Source organism: Lepidochelys olivacea (assembly GCF_965140295.1).
Source record: "Lepidochelys olivacea isolate rLepOli2 genome assembly, chromosome: 17".
NCBI classification, from domain to species: Eukaryota; Metazoa; Chordata; order Testudines; family Cheloniidae; genus Lepidochelys; species Lepidochelys olivacea.
Window position 1 is genome coordinate 6821948 of NC_140427.1, and position 17549 is coordinate 6839496.

Consider the following 17549-nt stretch of genomic DNA (forward strand, 5'->3'; position numbering starts at 1 on the left):
TTTGTGTCTGCTAGGCTTGGTTTTAGTTAAGCAAGGTAGAAACTTCGCACCTACTCTCACGAGAGGTATGATAGACTCCGCACATGAAGTTGCCTTAAGTGCACTGTCATATAAATCAGAGCTTCACAGTGAAAGCATCAATTTTGCTCTTTCAGTATATTGGATTCGTTTTTTCTCTCTTTTTTAAATGAGTAGTGATGTGCTTTATTTTTTTACAACAGTTTTAAAACTGTGTTTTACACTGGAAAATATATGGAGGGATGATAAAAGATAACGGTCCAGGTATGTGGCTCTTGCCTTCAGACATAGAATGTGATTTGCTCTTGCCCTGATTAATGCAAAGACTTGGCCACACAGGAAATTCTTTTAGTGCCTTTTCCTTTCCAGCCATCTTTTTCTTAGGGCTTGTCTACACTTACATTTTATAGCGCTCTATAAATGTGTGAAAAATCACCCCCCTAGTGCAACAAGTCTGAGTGCTTTAAAGCACTAGTGTAGACAGGCTCTGGGAGCCACACTCCCAGTGCTTGGAGCTAATCCCCTTGTGGAGGTGGAGTGCTGGGAGAGCTCTCTCCCAGCGCTCGCGCGTGACCACATGTGCACTTCAAAGTGCTGCCGCGGGAGCGTTCCCACTGCGTGCTTTGAAGTTTCCAGTGTAGACATACCCTTAGGTTCTCCACTTTTAATTCTGCTTTGTCAACTCCTCTGTCTCTGGTAGGGTGCTAAGTGCATAATGGAATAAAATTGGAATGGAAAAACAAATGTCCTTTTTGTGTAATGTGAAAACAATAGTGATAATATACAGGCAAAGAAGGAAAAGTTAAAACCAGAATGATGCCTTAAGTTACAATTGGAGTGAATTTGGCACACACCCTCTGGCTTCGATGGAATTGGACCTAGTTACACCAGAGCTGAATTTTGCCCATTGTGTACAACAGTAAGTTTTATTCTTCATCACTTCTTATTATGGGGTGGGGGGAACAGTATTCCTAGAGGCAGAAAACTAAATGGGGGGGGAAAAACCCAAGTGAATTGTTGCTAGGCCAGATGTGAAGTCTAATTTGCATTTTGATGACTTTAGATTTTTTGGTTTTTAGAACCATTTTTCTTGCCTAAACTTCAGATGATAGAGGTCAGCACTTTAGATCTCCTTTATTAAAGGTGCCTTAAGTAATAGCCTTGCCTTTTTGTCAGATCTAAAAGCCATGAGTAGTACTGTAAGCAGTTCTTATTATGGAATGATTACAGTCCCTTCATTGTAGTTACATTTGTGGCTAGGTTTTTATTGATCTCTCACTTTCTCCAAGTACTCTTTGAAAATTTATTTGTGTCTGAGTAGAGAAATTTGATGTATAGTTCATCTGAAAATATTTATAAGTTGTTACAACTTGGAACTAACAGGTGTCCATGTTTTGAAAATTCTAACTTTTCATTAAATATCTCCAAAAACAGCATAGCCTGGAAACTTGGTTTGTTGTATTAAATAATTATTTGTGAAATATAGTGCATAGATAAATAGTGTGAAAAGATTTTATAGTTGGAGTATGTCACTGATTTGCTAATGTTTGGGCTCTCTGTCAAAGTTCCTGAACCATTTGGAAACTCTTTCCTAGTTAACTTCCACACATTTATTGTGAGTTGTAGTCTTTATTTTAATGACACTAGAAGGAACATTTTTCATTATCCTTGTAGTATTACGGGGAGTCCTTTGTGTCTGTGCCTTATGAATGCTATAGGTAAATTAAGGACTAAGGACACTGTCATTTTTGAGGAACAAGGTTTCTGGATTTTGACAGACTAGTTGTTTTTAGGGCTTATTGCATTTTTTCCATTTGGTAGCAATTCTTTCCCTGCACATTTTAATCTGTTACAAAGAAAGCATCCCCTTTTAAAATTCCTCCAGACTTTTTAATTCTGGCTTTTTTAAAAGAAAATCCTAACTTTGTCTTATCTTTCTGTCAATTTTTTCATCTCAGAAAACATTTAGGTAAATGGAAATTTGCCAGTGACAAGTGGGATCATGTTTGGTTTATACTGCAAAAAAGTTGTGAAACTTTGTTAATTAGCAAAAAGTTACCAAAAGACAGGTGATCCCCTTAAGCACAAATCAGATTCTAAGAAACCAGAGCAGAAGTGAAGGCATCTTTAATGCCAAACTTGTAATTTCTTATAGGCATAAATCTATTTTCACACTAACCCTAGTGTTATAAAGGGAGAAAGTAGCTGTAGCTATGCAATGCGTTAAATGTAATCTTCTAATAACTCATAAAACAGAAAGGTAATAGAAAGAAGGGACATTCCTGTCTCAATTTACAATATATAACACTTTAAACACACAGTTATTGTGCTAGTACTCTATTACCAGACTAAGATTTAAAAATTGGATTCCAGTCTTCCACAAAATAGCATTGGTACAACAAAAGTCTTAAGAGGTTTCCAGAATTCAGTTGTACAACTGATAACACAAGCTAGTAGCCTTAAGGGTAAGACTGCAAAGTGCAGGATGCAAGTTACATAGCTGCCTACACAAACAATTGGCAAAGAGTCACTGGATTTTTCAGTTTGTACATTCATGTGTACGCTCTGTGAATGAAGGCAGGATGACATGTACAAAATCTGTAATGGAAATTTGTTGACACCAGCAAAATATTATTCTTTCCATGTCTTGTCATGATGATAGCCATCCTATTTCAAGGCTACCTGTTGTAATATGTGCCAGGCCATTCCTTGCTGGGTTTTCTGTGCTATATTTTGATGTATCATTTGATCTTTGTTCATAAAAAGTCAATATACAAAGTGCATATTAAATTCTTCTTCCAATACTGAACTATTCTAGTGAAGTGTGTATTACCAAATTTCTAAATGACTTCAAGTAAGCCTTTTTGTCGGGCTGACTTGGTCATGACAACATGGTGTTTTGAGGAGTCTGGTAGCAAAGGAAGAATATACTGCACATTACCACGCACACCTTATGTCTTTGACATGCATAAAAATAAATAAGGAGAGAACAAAATTACTTTCCAAGATAATGGACATTAGGGCAAATGTTCTGTTATACTTGTTTACTGTGAAGATCACCCCAGAAGATTCCAGAAACAGTACACACACATGTCATTTCAGTTTTTGTTTCAGTGCTTTTAAAAATATCTTCTGGTAGATCTTTATAACATTATAATTTCAGTAATTAACTCAGCTTCTATTCAGATGGTGTGCTGAGTTTATCTTAGAAAGATGAAACAGTATGTTGTCCCCATTTTGTTCACTCACATTACCTACAAAAAGAAGAATTCTGGGTGGACTCCTCCTGAAGGTCGAAACAACAGACTGGACTTCTACATAGTGCTTCCGCCGACGTGCATGGGCTGAAATTGTGGAAAAGCAGCATCACTTGCCCCATAACCTCAGCTGTACAGAACACAATGCCATCCACAGCCTCAGAAACAACTCTGACATCATAATCAAAAAGGCTGACAAAGGAAGTGCTGTTGTCGTCATGAATAGGTCAGAATATGAACAAGAGGCTGCTCGGCAGCTCTCCAACACCACTTTCTACAAGCCATTACCCTCTGATCCCACTGAGGGTTACCAAAAGAAACTACAGCATTTGCTCAAGAAACTCCCTGAAAAAGCACAAGAACAAATCTGCACAGACACACACCCCTGGAACCCCGACCTGGGGTATTCTATCTGCTATCCAAGATCCATAAACCTGGAAATCCTGTGGACCCCATCATCTCAGGCATTGGCGTCCTGACAGCAGGATTGTCTGGCTATGTAGACTCCCTCCTCAGGCCCTACGCTACCAGCACTCCTAGCTATCTTCGAGACACCACTGACTTCCTGAGGAAACTACAATCCATCGGTGATCTTCCTGAAAACACCATCCTGGCCACTGTGGATGTAGAAGCCCTCTACACCAACATTCCACACAAAGATGGACTGCAAGCCGTCAGGAACACTATCCCCGATAATGTCACGGCAAACCTGGCTGAACTTTGTGACTTTGTCCTCACCCATAACTATTTCACATTTGGGGACAATGTATACCTTCAAATCAGTGGCACTGCTATGGGTACCCACATGGCCGCACAGTATGCCAACATTTTTATGGCCGACTTAGAACAATGCTTCCTCAGCTCTCGTCCCCTAACGCCCCTACTCTACTTGTGCTACATTGATGACATCTTCATCATCTGGACCCATGGAAAAGAAGCCCTTGAGGAATTCCACCATGATTTCAACAATTTCCATCCCACCATCAACCTCAGCCAGGATCAGTCCACATAAGAGATCCACTTCCTGGACACTACGGTGCTAATAAGCGATGGTCACATAAACACCACCCTATACTGGAAACCTACTGACCGCTATTCCTACCTACATGCCTCCAGCTTTCACCCTGACCACACCACACGATCCATCATCTACAGCCAAGCTCTACGATACAACTGCATTTGCTCCAACCTCTCAGACAGAGACAAACACCTACAAGATCTCTATCAAGCATTCTTACAACTACAATACCCACCTGCGGAAGTGAAGAAACAGATTGATAGAGCCAGAAGAGTTCCCAGAAGTCACCTACTACAGGACAGGCCTAACAAAGAAAATAACAGAACGCCACTAGCCATCACCTTCAGCCCCCAACTAAAACCCTTCCAACGCATTATTAAGGATCTACAACCTATCCTGAAGGATGACCCAACGCTCTCACAAATCTTGGGAGACAGGCCAGTCCTTGCCTACAGACAGCCCCCCAACCTGAAGCAAATACTCACCAACAACCACATACCACACAACAGAACCACTAACCCAGGAACCTATCCTTGCAACAAAGCCCGTTGCCAACTGTGCCCACATATCTATTCAGGGGACACCATCACAGGGCCTAACAACATCAGCCACACTATCAGAGGCTCGTTCACCTGCACATCTACCCATGTGATATATGCCATCATGTGCCAGCAATGCCCCTCTGCCATGTACATTGGTCAAACTGGACAGTCTCTACGTAAAAGAATAAATGGACACACAACGGACGTCAAGAATTATAACATTCAAAAACCAGTTGGAGAACACTTCAATCTCTCTGGTCACTCGATTACAGACCTAAAAGTTGCAGTTCTTCAACAAATATACTTCAGAAACAGACTCCAATGAGAGACTGCTGAATTGGAATTTCCCTCCCCCCACCCCCGCTCTCCTGCTGGTAATAGCTCACCTTAAGTGATCACTCTCGTTACGGTGTGTATGGTAACACCCTTGTTTCATGTTCTCTGTGTATATAAATCTCCCCACTGTATTTTCCACTGAATGTATCCGATGAAGTGAGCTGTGGCTCCCGAAAGCTTATGTTCAAATAAATTTGTTAGTCTGTAAGGTGCTTCAGGTACACCTTTTCTTTTTGCGAATACAGACTAACACGGCTGCTACTCTGAAACACTTCGTAATGTTTGACACATCATGACAGCATTGCTTCCAGTCTTTCTACACTTGTACTTTTACAGTAGGATCATACATTGGCTACTGGTCTAGAACAATATAGTTGTTCATTGCTGCCTCGTGGGGTGTTTACCAAATCTTAGTACTTTTGCCTTCCAATAATAAAATAAGTATGTGTACCACAGCGACATTAGCGACTTTAACTGTGTGAACAGGTGCCTTTTCTAGCGAGTTCTGAAAAAGTCCGTAAGTCTGTACTGTCGAAACTGCATTCGTCTCCTGAGGTTTTGTCTTTAATCACAAAGAAATTAGCCATCTGCTGAGGCTAGTTTTTCCTCAGGACTGCTCAGTCCACGTCTTGGATCTCTTTTAGAGAGTCACTCACACTTCCGTTATTTCTGGGTGAGGTAACAAGCTATGTGTCTAAATGAGACAGCAGCACTATTTAATATGATGTTATTTTAGGTGACTATGGTTAGCCCTGTTACACATAGTTATTGTTTAGTATCTGTCCAAGTTGGTGCGTATCAGCTGCCATTCATCTTACCCTGTGTAGGACACACGGGGGAGAAGAAAGATTTTTCACCACGCGTAGTGAAAGGGAAGATGTGGTGATTTTTTTTATTTTTCCCCCTAAGAACCTTCCCTCTTACATTCTAGCCTGCATGATTCTGCCAGGAGACCTGCTTCTAATTCTGTTTGGAAGCAGGTCTGAAAAGTATAATGTTGGAATTGCGAATTGTAAAGAGCATGCTTTGTCTAAAATGGACAGCATTTACCTACAGCGTTTTAAGAATGAAAAGGCCTTACGCGATCTACATGCTTAAGGCGTGTTTGGACTTGCCCTCATGGATTTTCTTCAGTTTAGAAAAGTGTCTTAGCAAAATAAATTCAGTGAGATTTAATTGAGAGAAGCATTAATATATATGTATCTAATTAGTTTAACTTGGAACTTTCCTCACGTACTTGCTGGTTGACAGTTACATCTGGGTTCCCATCCAAGAGAGTTACTTGCTTTTTATTTAAAAAACAACCCCCCCCCCCCCCCCGCTATTAACTTGATACAGTGACCTTCCTGTAAAATTCAGTTGATTGTTATATTTAAGAGACAGGGTTTTTATAGCTCCTGGTGCACCCAGAATTTTTTTTTTTCATTTGAAAGTAACCATATTGATACTTGAAAGCTACGATCGCTTTCACCTGATCAGATGAGCTAACAGCATATTTTTAAATGCTCTGAATTATTTCCTTTCACTGCTAAAGGTAAATGACCTACATATGCAGTATAGCCTTGAAGACCTCTTATGGAATCAAAATGATTAAGAGTAGGAAGTGTGGAATTTAGAACTCTGACAGTGTGCACGGAGCATTTACAATCAGTTTATCCAAATAAGCACAAATTTAGCTTTTGTAATGTACCCCCTGGAGCATTTGGAAGTGGGTTGAATAGAAGAGGATGATCCAAGCATCTTCTGGGAAGCTAATCTATTTTTGTAGCATTATGCAACCAGCAGTGGAATGAAATTGCAGGTTGTACTTAACGGTTTCCTTAGAATGTGCTCCATCTGTATTTGAATTCACATACCTATGGGTCTCTTAAACTACTTCAGTGGAGAGCATTTAAAAGGATGGATGATGGAGAGTGGCATAGGGCTCATCTACCATAGTGTGTAAGGCTTTGTCTAGGTGTTGCTGGACATCTATCTGGTGCAGAGCCACTGCTGGTAGTAATTATGATGGTACTGATAGAGGCAAGATACTAGCACTTTTAGCACCATGTTACCAAATCCTGTTCTGGAGTAAGTCTAGAAAACATGGTGATAGAAACATAAGTGAACACTTGACCCCTGTCTAGACTAGCACTGTATTGCTGTCACTGGTGGAAGGGCAGCAGTGGGAGACTTCCCACAAATCTGCTGTAGACAAGACTTTTAAAGGGCTGTTACAGCAGTTACTAATTATAGTGAAACTCTTTCAGATAAAATGCAGTCAAATTATCTTTCAAAACATCTCGCTGGTGCTATAAACATTACAGAAATTTGTCAATGACTGTGTAAGCAGCTCATGACTAATCTAGCTGCCATTCCATGAGATGGAACAACAATTTCCTTTCCTTAATGACTTTATAATATCTCCCCATAAGAGTTAGAGGGCATAAATCCACATCCATCGTTGACAGCATGGGAATGCCCTGGCCTCCAAATTTTCTTCAGTTTTGTTTATTGGGAACCTCCATCTTAGCATCAGACAACTGCTCTTCTTGCTCCTAAATCTTATGCTTTTGTCCTTGAACCTGTCCGTGATACAGCTTTGAGCCAAAATTATTTTTATATGGTCACTTGTACCTCTTCTTTGAGCTTCACATGCCTGAGGTGCATAACGCTGTCCATTTTGGGGAGGAAATGGATGAGTGTAACAATTCACACCTCTGTGTTAATGGTACTGTACAAAACACAGGATATTTCTACATTAACTTTTTATCCCCATTGATTTCTGATATATATGTTGATGCTATTATGCAAAATTCTGACTTGAGTGCATTTGTGGCTCCCACTGAAGTCAGTGATAGCTGTTTGTGCACATTTTGAAGTAACATTTGCATTTAATTGAGTTTTTGAAGTTGTTTACTTAAAATACATATTGCGGATGAGCTAAAAACGTCCTATTTAAGGTTATTGAACTATTAATAGAGGGTAACACTATGATGTTGATTGCTTTGGCACTGTCAAATACGGTTCCCTTTGAAGTAACTGACTTTTGCAGAGTAAAGGAAAACGTAAGGCAGTTGCTGCTGGACACAGAGTGCCACCCAAACCGTGATCAGCGCAACATCATTTGTTCTGTTGTCTGTGACGGTAATATTTCCCCATCAGCCAGACTTCAGAGTCTATGGTTAGTTGCACAGTGCTGTATCTGTAAGAAAACCAAATGAGAAGAAGTGTAGGTTTTAAAGTAATTTCTCTTTGAGAGTGTAACTTAAATTTTGGCTGCTTTCATTTCTAAATTTCTAACATAGATTTCTGTTCCTATTAGTGGTAAGGTACCGATGCTTGTAGGTAAGGTAGTTGGTGAGCATCCTAAATCAGGAGGTGTTAAAGAACAGTACAACTGGAAGTGTATTTTATAGAAAACACGTCATGCTGTTATCTTCTGTTTTTCCTTTTCTTTTGTAAAGTTAGCAGGAAGGTGAAGTAAGTGACATTGGAATAAACCAGTTAGTGATTCTTGGTCATTAAAATTAGTTGTTACTTGTCCTAAAGAGACTTCCTGCATGAATATCACATCTGTAAATATTCAACCAGTATTTAAATATGCTGGCTAGCTAAAGAGCAATGCATAAACTGGTCTATTGTATAAAAGGCGCATGCTTCAGCCCTGCTACTGACCACTTCATTGGTAAATAGTGGCTCCTTACGAAACTTAAATGTAAGCCACTTCTGTATCGAATTGGCATAGCTCCCTTCAAATGAAATCTTCAATTCCAGTGACTTCCACAAACATTTCTACAAAATCAATTACTGAATAGTTTTTCATGTGACTGGTGTAGCTAAACGAAATGCTTGTATACTGGTATGTACTACATATGTTAGAAGGATATCCATGGAATAAACTCCGTTATTTTTGCAGCCATGTGATAAACTGAAAAGGAGTACTTGTGGCACCTTAGAGACTAACCAATTTATTTGAGCATAAGCTTTCGTGAGCTACAGCTCACTTCATCGGATGCATACTGTGGAAAGTGAAAAGGAGTACTTGTGGCACCTTAGAGACTAACCAATTTATTAGAGCATAAGCTTTCGTGAGCTACAGCTCACTTCATCAGATGCATATCGTGGAAACTGCAGCAGACTTTATATATACACAGAGAATATGAAACAATACCTCCTCCCACCCCACTGTCCTGCTGGTAATAGCTTATCTAAAGTGATCATCAGGTGGGCCATTTCCAGCACAAATCCAGGTTTTCTCACCCTCCACCCCCCCCACACAAATTCACTCTCCTGCTGGTGATAGCCCATCCAAAGTGACAACTCTTTACACAATGTGCATGACAATCAAGTTGGGCTATTTCCTGCACAAATCCAGGTTTTCTCACATCCCCCCCACCCCCATACACACACAAACTCACTCTCCTGCTGGTAATAGCTCATCCAAACTGACCACTCTTCAAGTTTAAATCCAAGTTAAACCAGAACATCTGGGGTGGGGGGTAGGAAAAAACAAGAGGAAACAGGCTACCTTGCATAATGACTTAGCCACTCCCAGTCTCTATTTAAGCCTAAATTAATAGTATCCAATTTGCAAATGAATTCCAATTCAGCAGTTTCTCGCTGGAGTCTGGATTTGAAGTTTTTTTTGTTTTAAGATAGCGACCTTCATGTCTGTGATTGCATGACCAGAGAGATTGAAGTGTTCTCCGACTGGTTTATGAATGTTATAATTCTTGACATCTGATTTGTGTCCATTTATTCTTTTACGTAGAGACTGTCCAGTTTGACCAATGTACATGGCAGAGGGGCATTGCTGGCACATGATGGCATATATCACATTGGTGGATGTGCAGGTGAACGAGCCTCTGATAGTGTGGCTGATGTTATTAGGCCCTGTGATGGTGTCCCCTGAATAGATATGTGGGCACAATTGGCAACGGGCTTTGTTGCAAGGATAAGTTCCTGGGTTAGTGGTTCTGTTGTGTGGTATGTGGTTGTTGGTGAGTATTTGCTTCAGGTTGCGGGGCTGTCTGTAGGCAAGGACTGGCCTGTCTCCCAAGATTTGTGAGAGTGTTGGGTCATCCTTTAGGATAGGTTGTAGATCCTTAATAATGCGTTGGAGGGGTTTTAGTTGGGGGCTGAAGGTGACGGCTAGTGGCGTTCTGTTATTTTCTTTGTTAGGCCTGTCCTGTAGTAGGTGACTTCTGGGTACTCTTCTGGCTCTATCAATCTGTTTCTTTACTTCTGCAGGTGGGTACTGTAGTTGTAAGAAAGCTTGACAGAGATCTTGTAGGTGTTTGTCTCTGTCTGAGGGGTTGGAGCAAATGCGGTTGTATCGCAGAGCTTGGCTGTAGACGATGGATCGTCGTGTGGTGTGGTCAGGGTGAAAGCTGGAGGCATGCAGGTAGGAATAACGGTCAGTAGGTTTCCGGTATAGGGTGGTGTTTATGTGACCATTGTTTATTAGCACTGTAGTGTCCAGGAAGTGGATCTCTTGTGTGGACTGGACCAGGCTGAGGTTGGTGGTGGGATGGAAATTGTTGAAATCATGGTGGAATTCCTCAAGGGCTTCTTTTCCATGGGTCCAGATGATGAAGATGTCATCAATATAGCGCAAGTAGAGTAGGGGCTTTAGGGGACGAGAGCTGAGGAAGCGTTGTTTCATATTCTCTGTGTATATATAAAGTCTGCTGCAGTTTCCACGATATGCATCTGATGAAGTGAGCTGTAGCTCACGAAAGCTTATGCTCTAATAAATTGGTTAGTCTCTAAGGTGCCACAAGTACTCCTTTTCTTTTTGCGAATACAGACTAACACGGCTGTTACTCTGAATACTGTGGAAAGTGTAGAAGATCTTTTTATACACACAAAGCATGAAAAAATACCTCCCCCTACCCCACTCTCCTTCTGGTAATAGCTTATCTAAAGCGATCACTCTCCTTACAATGTGTATGATAATCAAGTTGGGCCATTTTCAGCACAAATCTGGGGGGAGAAAACCTGGATTTGTGCTGGAAATGGCCCAACTTGATTATCATACACATTGTAAGGAGAGTGATCGCTTTAGATAAGCTATTACCAGCAGGAGAGTGGGGTGGGGGGAGGTATTTTTTCATGCTTTGTGTGTATAAAAAGATCTTCTACACTTCCCACAGTATGCATCCGATGAAGTGAGCTGTAGCTCACGAAAGCTTATGCTCAAATAAATTGGTTAATCTCTAAGGTGCCACAAGTACTCCTTTTTCTTTTTGCAAATACAGACTAACACGGCTGTTACTCTGAAACATGTGATAAACTGTTGAACCTTGGAATAAACTGCATTTTGTTTGTACCATGAATCTTCTTGCCTGCATTTTGTCCACTAATCCTATTTCTGTTGGGATTGCTGCTACTATTCCAAATTTCTGAGCTTTCAAACAGCCATTTTTTTGTGATCAGTAATTACTGGTAATACAACCAACCCAACCACTAATTAATAAAACCTGTCCTGTCCTTGACAGTGGGCTATCTTTTGTGTATTTCAGATTGTGTTGGTAGAGCCACTAGTTTAGGATCTTTCCCTGACCCAGCCAAGTTACCCATTCAGGCAGCTGTGTCCTGAGGTCCTCCTGCTTCTTCTTTTCTATTGTGAAGGCCTTCCTCTCCTATGGAGCACATTGGTCAAGGAGTGTGTCCTAAATGTGGGTGTGCCTGAATTCCTTTGGCAGGACAGTCATGGTTCTTTCTCTCCCCATAGGTGATCGCATGGAGCAGGTTCCAACTCCTGTTTTACACTCCTCTCCTAATCCAGGCAGCAGTCTCTTCCCACAGGCCTGGACTATTGACTGCATTGTTTACTGTTTCTCCTTGTACACAAGGGAAATAGTTAACTTTCTCTCAGTTTAAAGAGGAAAAAAAAAGGATAGATAGGCAGGAATTGTTTGTTTTCAGTAATCTTTCTGTTATCCCTATGGCTTGCTCTTATCTACTCTTGAGGATGTTATTTCCCTGATGGACTATTTAAGATATCTTGGAAAGACCCTTTTATAGGCATTGATAGGAAACAACAGCATACCTAATGTGACTAACAAGGATCAGAAAAGCTTCTACTTGAATAGAAGGTGACTAGCCTAAAACAAAAACCAGGACTGTTAGCCGACAGCCAAGGATGTTTGGTGAGGTGCCAGCTATGCCCGTTCATACCATCCGTGACTTTAACCGCTAGGACGCACTGTCCCTTCGCGGCGGGCAGCCCGGGCTAGGCTGACGGATGCCCCAAGGTCCTAACCACCCGTGACTTCAACTGCTAGAGCTCAGAGCTCCTTCGCAGCGGGCAGTCAATACTGACTGACAGGTGCCCCAATGGCAGCACTAAGAGCCTCTCCACACCCGTGACTTTAACTGCTAGAGCTCAGAGCTCCTTCGCAGCGGGCAGCCAGGATTGACTGACAGGTGCCCCAAGAGTTTGCCCCGTGGAGGCGGCACAACTCAACGCTAGGCTCTTAGTACTCTCACCTAATGGCCAGGCTTTAGAGCCAAAACAGCTGAGGTTCTTTAATTGTGTTGGCTGCTTTACAGTAAACCAGAGAAAACAAGTCAGGCTTATGCATAAATGGTTACCAAAATTTATTAAGCTAGATTCTAATCATGTGGTTACAAAATTGCTAGTGCCTACTTATTTAAATGTAGAGATGTTACACACACACACAAGTTACAAAACTGAAGCCACAATCCCAAAGAAAGAAAACAAAGTATAGAGCTCTATTTCAAAATATGTGTACACTAAAGATAGGAGATCAGGTGTGGGTGCTTCTTACCCTCCTTGCATCTCTCGATTCCAGCGGTGCCAAGCCAGGATCGGTCACTCAATTCCGCGGAAAGACGAATAAGGGACAAGGCGTAGGGACCCTCTTAGCTGCAGAAGCCTTGGGAGGCTGTCACTTATCTGACCAGCAGATAGATAGTGAAAAGCACTCAAAAATCATGGTGCTGTAGGTCCCCTACTTACACCTCTGTACTCCTTTATTCTCTTTCTCCTTTCTTATGCCAAATTGAGGCTGGTCTGTCTGGGTGACGCCAGCTTTCGCAAGAGTAGTTTACACTTGCAAGGGAGAGAAACAATAAGTTTCGACTACTGGACATTTCTTTTATCAGGGTAAATATTTTCCCACCTAGGATGTTGGTGTGTGTGCATCACGCTATTTAGTAGGGGCTAAGAGCCATGTCTGTCACAGGGCCTCTGCCTGCTGTGAGCTTAATCGTTGTATCTGTTCCCAGAGGCACATTGTAGCAGCACACCTGTGCTTTCACAGCTTCAAAGGCTGTGCTGGAATATATGTTAAGTGCCCTATTCCGGCTTCCTCCTGTGTTTCCAGCAATGCTGGTCTGAGGTGGGGGGGGCTGGCTGTCTGGCTACAAGGACCCAAACATAGCTTGTTGCTTTTATTTTTTCATCCACACTCTTTCAGTTTCCCTTCCATAATTTAAAGAATGAAAATAACAGTTTTTGTTTTGTTACTTCTAGGTCATTTACTGCTCATTTGGGGGAACATCCAAAGGGCTACACTTCAACAACCTGATAGTGGGATTAGTCCTACTAACAAGAGGCAGAGATGAAGAGAAAGCAAAATGTGAGTAACAAGTGCGTGTAATCAGAGTAACAAGGTGCATAGAATACAACACATGTAGAACATGCTTTTATAAAGCAAAGATTAAGTTGAGATTTTTAATATGTAGATCTTGATTTTTATATGCAACTCAGAGCACAAGTTAATTAAGTAATCAAGACTGAGATTTTTTTTTTAACAATGCACATCTTGAGATGCACTCAGGATTTTTATGTTTACAGCACTTAACAAAAGTGAAATGATCTGACATTACATAGTGAATGGCCAAGTGTGTCTGGATCTTGTTGAAAGGCTGTTGAGGATATTCTGTAAGGCAGAGTGAGAAAGAGTTACGGTCACAGTTGTTTTTGAAAAATATTCATTAATCTAAAACATCTGCATAGTGAGTTTTGTTAATTTGTCTTCCTCTTAATTTGACTCAACAATATTTGCTTTTCCTTTGGCTAGCAGGTAATAGTATACAGAAGGAAATATTTGTTAACCCCTTATTGAGCAATACCAGAGCTTGGTGGAATGAGCCTAAATAAGACCCTTGTGCTCCGATTACCAGACAGTTATTGGCACTCTGAGGCCTTGTCTACCCTATAGGGGGGGATCGATCTAAGATACGCAACTTCAGCTACGAGAATAGCATAGCTGAAGTCGATGTATCTTAGATAGACTTAGAATCACTTACTTCGCGTCCTCGCGGCACGGGATCGACAGTCGCCGCTCCCCCGTTGACTCCTCTTCCACCTCTCGCCCTGGTGGAGTTCTGGAGTCGACAGCAGAGCAATCGGGGATCTATTTATCGCATCTACACTAGACGTGATAAATCGATCCCCGATAGATCGATCATTACTCGCCAATCCGGCGGGTAGTGTTGACGTGGCCTGAGGCAAGTTTGAACAGAATTTTTGAAAGCTTAACTGCAAAATCAGCACAACTTTTGGTTTAATCTCTCTTTTTACCTAGACATTTTCAGTCTCTTTTCCAATGAATCTGGGAGTTATGTCATCCGTGAAGAGATGGAGCGGATGCTTCACATTGTTGATGGAAAAATCCCAGATTCGCTCAAGAGATGTTTCTCTGAGGTATGTCGTGCAATTTTTAATGCATTGAATTTACAAGAGTTGAACGTATTACTTTATTGGACAGTTTATTTTCTTTGCAATATACATGCATACACACATTTTTATAAAATAACTGTTTAAATACAGTATATATTCCAAGCTTTAAAAGTTGTAAATCTACAAATGCAACTGCCATTGATAGGAGCAGACAGGGCCTATGCAGTGGCCCTGATCATCCAGCACTTACACACATGCTTAACTTTACATGCGTGTTTGCAAGATCAGAACTTGTGGTTAAAACCATGCTGTCAACTGTAGTTTGAACACAGATGATGTTAATGGGGGTTTCCTTGTCTAGTGTGTACAGGGATTATTTTCTTTCTGAGGACAGTGGTATAATCTTACTCAAAAGAAGTTGAGGGAAGTTCTACTTAGCAGTGTTTTTTCTGTTTAAAAATGGTGGTTTCAGATAGAGTACTAAGAACAACCATGTTGGCAAGACTTTAGTATAAAGATTTCCGTTGCATCACTGAGTCAGAAAGTGGTCCGGCTAGCACACTCATTACCCTAAATAGAGTGATCGCATCTGAAAAGAAAGAAGGGTATTGATCTTCTTTACCTGGTGGCTGGCCACTGGAATATTATGGGGGAAATAAGATTTTTATTTAAAAGAATAGTGGAGTATACCATCACTGACATTGGTTTTAGACCAAAATTGGGTTTGCATCAAAAGAAAATTAAATTCCCAGCATTATTACATGGTGTACTATTGAATTACCGGATGAGGTAACATCTCTCTAGTTTTTTCAAGAAGTGATATGAAGTCATTTTAAAAAAAAGTTGTGAGAGTTTGTTTGGCTTATATGCAGGCGAAATTTCTAGTATTAGTAGATTTATACATGAAGGTGGGAATAAACAGCAGGTAATTCTGATGTAGGTTACTAACTATTACCTTATAAATCTCATGTGTTTTATATTTAGATTACGTACGTTAACACTGAACTCACGGATTTAACTATTTAAAATTCGTAAAAGTTTCTTTTTAATGTTGTTCGCTAAAAGGTGTTGCCTTTTACACTCCAGTTTGATACAGATATTTAACCCTTATGTTCAAGAATACAGCAAATTAAACGTCTTTTCATTAAGATCAGTGGAAGCAAGTCAAGCGACACATTTTCTTTCATAGATAAGAATTAGGTTTTAATGTGTTTTGCCCTTTTGTTTCTGATACAGTGTAAATCGAAATAGATAATTCTGTTTTGAAAGTTGATGGAAAGCACTCTCCTTTTCAAAACATCACAGTCCATTGAAAGGTGCTTTTCCAAAAGCAAGTTGAATTCAGTTGTCTTTGCAAAGCTTTCTAAGTCCCATTGCTAGGTATGCCTTCTTCTTTCACAAACCTTTCTATGCTAGCTGCAGAAATGAGCAAACAATTGAAAAAGCAACCTTTTTAAAAACAAAAATTGAAAATGTAGTCAGATTTTTTTTTCCCAAATCAGTTTTTTTTTAATTCAAGAGGTGGCACAGACAGTACAGAAGATGTTTGGCTGACAAGTCATCTAGCAATCACCACAGCAGTTGTTATATTTAAAAAAAAAAAAAGAGGATTTTTATAACAGTTCAACTATACACATTTGATTAGATTCCTGTTTTTCTTACTGAAAGTAGTACTATGCTCTTATAGTTATTTTCATCCTTATAATTCTAGGGTTAGGGTTAGAACTAGGAGTTGCCCGGGCTCTAAGATCTGGGCTTATGGGTCAGACCTCTGCCTATTTCCCACTCCCTCACCCTGTTTCAGCTGATCCTGTTTTCTACAGAAGCCGTGGATTACTCTGATTATGTTCCACCCATGTCTCGTGGTGATTTGTGCTCCCTTAAAAACCTTTTAAGCATTTCTCCTGTTTGGTCAAAAGGTGCCCTGTTGAATGCATGAATTTTACCCTTATCTCAAGAAGATCCATCCATGCAGAACTCCTGTTGGCTTTGACAGCAAAGAGCAGTCTAGTCATCTCGCAACTTCCCTCCTTCTTGTGGGTGGATGTGAGGTAGAGAGTAGAGGTTGTTTGCGAGGTGGAGCATGTGAAAAATAGGTTAACTGCCCCATAGAGAGAATGGGAGTATCTGAACTTGAGCACTAATGAGGGAGATTGAGCATTCAACCAAAAAAAGAAATTCTGTGAAACTATGCTGCTAGAAAGGTCATTACAAATATATCTAAGCACTATTAATTCAAAACCCAGCCGAAAACACTACTGACCAAAGATGTAATTTTGAATCCTCAGAGTTTAGGTCCAGCAAAGAATTCTTTAACTCAGTGAAATAGTTTGCTGATGAAGAATTTGGAGATAGAATCCTTTTTATTTTTCCAAGATTGCTTGGAGGGGAAACGCACTCTTCTCTTCAACTGGCTGATAAGGCATATTCCTAGACAAATGAAAATCTTACTTTTTTAGTATTTGCTTCTCCTTCATTGCTTGAAAAATTCATTCCTGCCCTCTATATACAGACAAGCAAATGAAGTCACTACTGAGTCACACAAGGTCTTTTGCTTGCAGGTGAGAGACATGTGGGCTCTTAATAAATAGGTCAGTCTTAAGTTTGTGGCGTAAAAACTTTATAGAGCATAACATCTGGATTCTAACAGAAATCCAGTGTCTTACTCGATCAAGATTAAATTGCAATAACCTCCTTCCTTAACATTCCTTAAAATAGGGAACTGGGAATTAGCACTGTTG

The 17549-nt window shown here is 40.5% G+C and overlaps 1 protein-coding gene across 4 annotated transcripts in view; it reads left to right on the top strand.

Moving 5' to 3' along the window:
• The window catches only part of USP32 (ubiquitin specific peptidase 32), a 153092-nt gene that overhangs the window by 51309 nt on the left and 84234 nt on the right, over positions 1–17549 (top strand). For all 4 annotated transcript variants that reach the window (XM_084650999.1, XM_084651000.1, XM_084651001.1 and 1 more), the window contains exons 3-4: positions 13657–13762; positions 14714–14832. In XM_084650999.1, coding sequence (XP_084507125.1) covers positions 13657–13762; positions 14714–14832 — 225 coding nt within the window. The remainder of the gene's footprint in view (positions 1–13656; positions 13763–14713; positions 14833–17549) is intronic.